Below are 8,131 nucleotides of genomic sequence, written 5' to 3'. Positions count from 1 at the left end.
AGGTTAACGTCAAAATAAGTCCAAATGTGGAAACAACGCATAAACATTTTTCCTTATAAATATGGGAAGGTTTGTGATTGCCAAACTCAAAGAACATTGGGTCTCTTCTCTCTCTAGCTTTAACACACACACAAAGTCACATATAAAAAAAATAAAGAGAGAGAGAGAGAGAGAGAGAGAGAGAGAGAGAGAGAGAGAGAGAGAGAGAGAGAGAGAGAGAGAGAGAGAGAGAGAGAGAGAGATGGGTGAAGAGATACAAGGAGTGAGAGTAATCGAGGAATGGTCACCGGTTATAGTAATGGTGATATCAAATGTAGCGATGGGTTCAGTGAATGCACTTGTGAAGAAAGCTCTTGATGGTGGTGTGAACCATATGGTCATTGGTGCTTATCGCATGGCTATTTCCGCTTTCATTTTAGCTCCCTTCGCCTATATCTTGGAAAGGTTTGATACTTGAAATAACGAATTATTTATATGTGTTATTCTGTTTCCAAAACAAAGAGTTGTAAACGATATTATCTCATTCAAATTTGATGTCAACATATTTTTTAAATTTTTTATAAGTTAATTATTACATTTTATTATAAGAAACTGTACTTTTTTGAAGACTGAAGATTGTGTGAATTTTCTATTTTAATACAGGTAGAAGCCTTTTATGGTAATATATACTACAGTTTAATGAAGTTTTTCTACAAATTATTGTTAACAGGAAAACAAGACCGGAACTAACGTTTAGGCTACTGGTCGATCATTTCTTCAGTGGTCTGCTCGGGTTAGTCCACTGATCAAATCTTAATTTTCACTTTGTTGTTCTTTTTTTCTTTCTCGTCCAGTTTCATTTATTCTTATATGTTATGATACTGCGTTGGTTTTTTCTTCTTTCTGTTAAGGATGTTTTTCTTTCAAGTACGATTTAATAATAATCATAAGCTCCAATTATTATTTTTAATTATTTTTGGGATTAAAATTGCAGGGCAAGTTTGATGCAATTTTTCTTTTTGCTTGGTCTGTCGTACACGTCAGCAACTGTTTCGTGTGCTTTGGTAAGCATGTTGCCTGCAATCACCTTCGCTTTAGCCCTTATTTTCAGGTACTGATGGAACCATCTGGCCACTTCATTATTTAGTATAATATTTTTTTGTTTAATTAGTGTAATATATATATATATATATATTGACGTTGGTTAGAGTTAATTAATCAAATAACTACTCTATCTCTAAATATTTTATTAATAAATGAACTTTCTTACGATTATTAATAAAGTGCTACCAATGTTAAGATTGTTGTGCGCTATAATTATGATTTCCATTATAAATTACCTGAACTATACGTAACTACATCCTAATAAGCCCCTTTTTGTAGCTTTTCCTGGTAAAGGTCTTTTTTTTCTTTAGCTAGACGTCGCATTTTATAAACTTTGATAAAAGGATGCAGAAACTAAGAACACGATTCGTTGAATCAAATGGAATACAATACCGCTATCATTTGCGTTTAGAAGTAAATTAGTTATTATTATAATTTTGTTTTTTGTTGTCTACAACTCACACGAGCACACTACCAGATCCTTATGTATGTCCAAATTCGTTTTTTTTTTAACGTAAGAAAACAATTGAATTTGAGATATAACTCATATTCTTCATAAATTATCTCGCATTTGGCATAGAAACTTACCTAATTTTTTTTGTTTTGTTTTGTTAAGAACTGAAAATGTAAAGAATCTAAAGACCAAAGCAGGAATGTTGAAGGTGCTGGGAACTCTAATATGCATAAGTGGAGCTTTGTTCTTAACATTCTATAAAGGCCCTCAAATATCAAACTCACACTCTCACCCAGAGGCTCTTCACCACAGCAACAACGATCAAGACAAAACTAAGAACTGGCTTCTTGGATGTCTTTTCTTGACCATAGGAACCACATTGCTGTCTCTATGGATGCTTTTTCAAGGGACTTTAAGCATCAAGTACCCTTGCAAATACTCAAGCACTTGTCTCATGTCAGTTTTCGCTGCATTCCAATGTGCTCTCTTGAGTCTTTATAAGGGCAGAGATGTTAAAGATTGGGTCATTGATGACAGATTCGTGATTACCATCATCGTATACGCTGTAAGCTAATATAATATTTTGATAAATTTTTAAACTGAATTTAAAATTAAATAGTAAGGTAACTATGCAAATGCCTGAGAAATTTTTGGGGTTTATCTAGTACTACTTTACTATAAAAAAGCCATATATATACATTTATTAATTAAATTTAACTAACCACCACTAAGTTGATGCCATCCTATATATGTTTCTCTAACTAATCATGTTGGTTAACTGTCATTGTCTTAAGATAAAGTTCTCTGTTTTAACATAACAACTAAAATATTATTGTGTTACAATGAAATGTTTGTCAAAAGGTTTGAGAAAATTTGTCTAAAACTTCTATAACGTAGACACGGCTCTTATCAAAAATAGTATACACGTATTAATTACAGGGAGTGGTAGGACAAGCAATGTCGACGGTAGCCACAACATGGGGGATAAAAAAATTAGGAGCTGTTTTCGCTTCAACGTTTACTCCAATTACTCTTATCTCAGCTACTCTATTCGATTTCCTCATCTTACACACTCCTCTATACCTCGGCAGGTAATTTCATTTTTTTGGAAATTTTATATATGTCGACGTATAGGCCCATGGTCATAACACTAATTACAGCTTTCAAACTTTTGTTATTACAGTGTAATAGGATCAGTAGTGGCAGTGATGGGTCTCTACGTGTTCTTGTGGGGTAAGAACAATGAAACGGAAGCATCAACTACATTGCCTCCTCCGATGGATAACGAAGACCAAATTATTAATAATAATAATAATAATAACGACTCGAAGTCGCCCGTTTAATTTAGTAGTATTATTGTTATTGCATATTTCAAATATCTGTTCTAATGTTTAAGGAGCTAGAGACAAGGAGAGATCGAATATTCTTATTTGAAGTATGAAACCCCAAACATCAACGCAGATTATGAAATATTTTATACATTATAATGATGTTTACTGTTTAGAGTTTTTGACAATTTTCTTGTAAAATTCATAAATGACCCAGTTATTAAAATAATGACAAGAACACAAGTTGTGCTTTAGCCATTGGAAGAGCCGGTGAAATGCATTAAAAGCAGGCACATCTTGTTTGAAGCTCAAAAGTAATAGTATTTGCTATTGATCGGAGTAATTAAGAATTGAAACTTTAAACTCATAAAAAAGGCCCAGAAGAAGCCGAATAGTTGACCTTGTTTTCTAACATTAGCTTCTCATTCTATAATGACCGTTTTATATTAGACATCAATTGGAAAAGTTCATAAATCCATAATATCATCAATTGCAAAAAAAAACGGCCCTTTTAGAATGGGCTCCGAAAAAAGTTAAATATCTTCAGGTGTCCTTTTACAAGCCCAGATCAATCGGCCTTTTATACAGAAATGTCTTCACAAAACCGACACGTAGCGCCCGCGGTTTGACACCATCAATTTTCCCACTTGCTACTAATACCCGGAAATCGCCACGTAAGATTTGTGGACCCTACCCTCGCTTTTACCTACGTGAGCTTCACAACTAAAGGAGACTTCTGGCTCAGAAAGAAGCAAGTTGGGAGCTACGAAAAAGTGCAGTGAGCAGCCACTATGTTATCACCACGTGTCGATCTCCAATGACTTCTGTTTTTGCCATTTATACCCTTGGTGCTGTTTCAGCCTCAAAAAAAAAATACATTAAAAAATTCCCGAAAAATTCATGGAAATTAGGGGAAAATTGTTGTGGCTGAGATTGCTTCTGGCTTTCTTCTTCTATAGTCTTCTTCCGCCTAAAACAGTCTTCCTTCTTCTTCAGTTATCTTCTTCCTTCTTCTCTATCTTTTCTCCGCTCTGCTAAAAAAAAAAACAATAGAGATTTGGTTTTTTATTCGTTTTCCGATTGGACTGTTTTCGGGAACGATGACTTCTCCGGCGAGTTCCCGGTGAGATGATCTAGTTTCTATTTTGGATTGCATACGTTGTTCCTCCATGGCCACTCTCAAGGGTATTGTAAACTACATTATTAGCAATTTCTGGGGTTCCTCTTACTTCTTTGAATCTCTGTTTGGTTGCTGAGTAATATTTTAGAAGAGATTCACTTTATAATTAGCTCTAATCTGTTAGCATAACCACACAAATCTAGATTTGATTTGGAATCAAGTGATTAGTAACTGATTTGAAGATTTTTGATGCTCTAAAGGTTTTGGCTGCGATGGATTCGTTTGGGTGAGGCTTTTGAGAAAAAGGGATTTCTTTTGAGTTCTGCTGGAGAAGCGACTCTGTTTCACGGTGGACTTTGAAAAGATTTCTCTTGGATTTCTCTTTTGATTAATTCCAAAACAAAACCTATTTTATCTAAGTGTGGATAAAATATTTCTCATAGTCTATTCCTCTTTTGCAGTTGCTCTAGAATCTGAACCCATTTGCAATTTGGAAGCTTTGATGTTTGGGGGAGATCAAAGATGTTTACTTTGATATATTAGAGAGGATTTGAGGCAGCGAGAAGCTGCAAAGATCCGGTTATGGATACTAATACATCTGGAGAAGAATTGTTAACTAAGGTAATGAATGAATCGATGCTTAAGATTTGAGTTGATACATAGTTTGAGATCTGTTGTGTGAGGATTTTGGCGGTTTATATGAATAGGCTAGAAAGCCATATACAATAACAAAACAGCGAGAACGATGGACAGAGGATGAGCATGATAGGTTTCTAGAAGCCTTGAGGCTTTATGGAAGAGCTTGGCAACGAATAGAAGGTCGAAAAAAATTAGCTTCTTTATGCTTATTTAGTATAACTCATCTTTGTTTAGAAGTCTCTTCTATTTTCTTTAATCTCCTCTTGATTGGGAGATTATAATTTTTTTTTCTTTTGAGTGCAGAACATATTGGGACAAAGACTGCTGTTCAGATTAGAAGTCATGCACAAAAGTTCTTCACAAAGGTAAGTTTGATATTTGGAATCTTTTTTTTCTTCTTAAAACACTTTTCATGAACTTATGTTCAGTGAAGTGTAGGTACAACAACTGGTTGGTATTGAGTTAATATAACTTCTCCGTGTCGATCTATGAATTGAGTCGATGACCATGTTTAGACCATTGCCTATCACCGTATGTGTTGTTCTGTCTGAAAAAAGATGATTGAAGGTTGGTTCTGTAAACTGTTTTCCTCATTAACTAGAAATTTGGCGTCTTGCTTAGTAGAGTTGGCCTATTCCGAGGACAGGCTTCTAGAAATATCGACTTTAAGTCTTTTTATTAACTCTGCAACTAATCGAGATCATCACGATATGTCCAACTGGAAAACTTACTGCTAGAACAAAAGAGAGCTTCATTCTCTTATAAAACAGGTGTAGATAGTAACAAAACTAGCATGGCGTTTACACAATTGTACATATTGCACTAAAGTCGATGAAATAATTTGGATTGCGTCGATTCTTTTAGCCATTTAAGTGGATAGGACAGGAACATGAAGTAACTGTGTCAGTCATCAACCCCGAACAATTTGGGTCAGTATAAGACACTTTTTCTTCTGAGTTGGATCAGTTTCATGAACCTCAGGATTTTACATCTGAGTTGCATTTTTCCATCTTCATTCTTCAGTTTGGAAAAAACTTACAGTTTTGGGTTTCACTTTTTCAGTTGGAGAAAGAGGCTGAAGCTAAAGGCATTCCCGTTTGTCAAGCTCTGGACATAGAAATTCCACCTCCTCGTCCTAAAAGAAAACCCAATACTCCTTATCCTCGGAAACCTGGGAATAACGCTACATCTTCCACTCATGTATCATCAGCAAAACTTGTGTCCTCGGCCTCTTCTTCACATTGTAATCTGCTGGATTTAGAAAAACTGCCATTTGCCGAGGTTTTTATTCCACCTCTTCTTATTACTCTCTATTTCCTTCTTCATTTTGTCGTTTTTTTTTGTCACTTCTTGTGATAGATCTGTTCTTCTTTTATCTTCTTTTTCTTACTGGTTAGAAAACGTCAACTGGAAAAGAAAATCAAGATGATAACTGCTCAGGGGTTTCTACTGTGGACAAGTATCCCTTACCAAAGAAAGCAACTCACACTTTCATGGAAACTGAACTGTCTCTTAAAAAGGTAGAAAAAGTTATACTCCCAGAGCTTTGATGAATACTTTGTTTGAAGTTCAATAGCATGGAATAAAAAAAACACTTGTTCCATTCTGATTTTGAAAACAGGCAAGTGCCGATAATGGAACGAGTAAAACCTCAAAAGTGGACAATATGGCTCAAGATGGTCCGGAGAAGAACAAAGACAGAGATGGTGACGGTATGCACAGCGCGCAGAACTACCATTGGCATTTCCCCGCTGATTTTGTAAACGGAAATATGGCAAAATGGCCTCAGTTTCATCCCCCAGGTATGGTATCTCCAGACTTCATGTTTCGTCCTATGGAAGATCGAGTTCACGGGCAATCTAGCTCGCACGTGAATCTTCCTGCTACAACAACAACATCTGCTACTACAACTTCTCAACAACTGTTTCCAGCGTGCCATTCCCAGGATGATTACCGTTCGTTTCTCCAGATTTCTTCTACTTTCTCCAATCTTATTATGTCAACTCTCCTACAGAATCCTGCAGCTCATGCTGCAGCCACATTTGCTGCTTCAGCTTGGCCCTATGCAAATGTCGCCAATTCTGGAGATTCATCAACGCGAATGAGCTCTTCTCCTCCAAGTATAGCTGCCATTGCTGCTGCTACAGTGGCTGCTGCAACTGCTTGGTGGGCTTCTCATGGACTTCTTCCTGTATGTCCTCCTACTCCACTCACTTGCCTTCCATTACCAACCGTTGCAGTTCCAAATCCAGAAGCGATGGGTATCGCTGAAAATGCTGAGCTACCGCCTGAGAAACAAACCACAGATATGCAAGATCAAAACATGGCTTCAAAATCTCCAGCTTCATCATCTGACGATTCAGAAGAGACTGGAGTAACCAAGCAAAATGTTGACTCAAATACCAATGGGAACACGGAGGAAGTTGTTGCTGGTGCTGCTGCTTTGCATGATTCCCAGAATAAAAAGCCAGTGGATCGCTCATCGTGTGGCTCAAACACTCCTTCGGGGAGTGACGCGGAGACGGACGCATTAGCTAAAATGGATAAAGATAAAGAGGACGTGAAGGAGACAGATGCAAACCAGCCAGGTGCTATTGAGACAAGTAACCGTCGAAGTAAAATCAGAGACAACAACAGTCCAATCACTGATTCATGGAAGGAAGTCTCCCAAGGGGTAAAACAAGAAACCCAATGATTCATGGATTTGCTGTCTTTTTTTTTTTTTTGTGTGGAGAACTAACACTAAGCATTCATATAAAATCTTTTGTACCAGGGTCGTATAGCGTTTCAGGCTCTCTTTGCAAGAGAGAGATTGCCTCAAAGCTTCTCACCTCCTCAAGTGGCAGTGAATGTGAATGGAAAACAAGCTGACCCGTCAATGCCATTGGCTCCTCATTTCAAGAGTCAAGATTCTTGTGATGCAGACCAAGAAAGTGTAGTAATGATTGGTGCTGGACCGGGCAAGAGTCTGAAAACGAGGCAAACAGGGTTTAAGCCATACAAGAGATGTTCGATGGAAGTGAAAGAGAGCCAAGTTGGGAACACAAACAATCAAAGTGATGAAAAAGCCTGCAAGAGGCTTCGATTGGAAGGAGAAGCTTCAACATAACAGACTTTGAGGTAAAATAAAATGTCCACATTTTTACCGGTATCTTTAAATCTAGTGTTAGTAAATTTCTTCTTCAATCTTTATGAAAGAGACTTTTTTTTCTTCTTCTTCCCTTTTTTTAGATCCATCTGAACATTTCTTTGGTCATGTCAATTCCTGTACCATATTATTCCATCTCCTCCATGTCTTGTCTATTGTGTCTGTTTGTTTGTGTCTGCTACTTCGGGTCTATATGTCTGCTGCTGTTACTGTTAATTAACCATTTAAGCAATGGATTTATGCCTTTACTCCTTTTTTTTTCTTTTCCTTTTGAATGATAAGATGAATTGTACAAAAGTTCCAACTTTGAATGTTTATTTTTCCTTGAGTGGTTCTTCCACAAGGCTTCCTTGTGTTAT

General features: G+C 36.7%; 2 protein-coding genes across 4 annotated transcripts; both read left to right on the top strand.

Annotated features, from left to right (window-relative positions):
• The first annotated feature begins 207 nt into the window (after nt 1-207).
• On the top strand, nt 208-2,992 carry LOC18994638 (WAT1-related protein At1g01070). The gene is made up of 6 exons (XM_006418313.2): nt 208-444; nt 710-772; nt 974-1,090; nt 1,700-2,102; nt 2,477-2,628; nt 2,721-2,992. The coding sequence occupies exons 1-6, from the start codon at nt 242-244 to the stop codon at nt 2,878-2,880; spliced, it is 1,098 nt and encodes a 365-aa protein (XP_006418376.1). The 5' UTR covers nt 208-241; the 3' UTR covers nt 2,881-2,992.
• An 859-nt stretch (nt 2,993-3,851) lies between these two features.
• Nucleotides 3,852-8,023, top strand: LOC18994637 (protein LHY). Of its 3 annotated transcripts, none has more exons than XM_006418311.2 (9): nt 3,852-4,050; nt 4,246-4,271; nt 4,447-4,606; nt 4,693-4,804; nt 4,928-4,989; nt 5,687-5,905; nt 6,022-6,144; nt 6,246-7,298; nt 7,398-8,023. In XM_006418311.2, the coding sequence occupies exons 3-9, from the start codon at nt 4,568-4,570 to the stop codon at nt 7,731-7,733; spliced, it is 1,944 nt and encodes a 647-aa protein (XP_006418374.1). In that variant the 5' UTR covers nt 3,852-4,050; nt 4,246-4,271; nt 4,447-4,567; the 3' UTR covers nt 7,734-8,023. The 3 variants fall into 3 exon arrangements, with proteins under 3 accessions (XP_006418374.1, XP_006418375.1, XP_024007807.1); XM_006418312.2 differs by having other exon boundaries at nt 3,876-4,050; nt 4,246-4,334; XM_024152039.1 differs by lacking the exon at nt 4,246-4,271 and having other exon boundaries at nt 3,878-4,050.
• Nucleotides 8,024-8,131: the final 108 nt, after the last annotated feature.

Source organism: Eutrema salsugineum, unplaced genomic scaffold (genome assembly GCF_000478725.1).
Source record: "Eutrema salsugineum unplaced genomic scaffold, Eutsalg1_0 scaffold_5, whole genome shotgun sequence".
Classification (NCBI taxonomy): Eukaryota; Viridiplantae; Streptophyta; class Magnoliopsida; order Brassicales; family Brassicaceae; genus Eutrema; species Eutrema salsugineum.
This window is presented reverse-complemented; position numbering and strand designations above follow the sequence as displayed.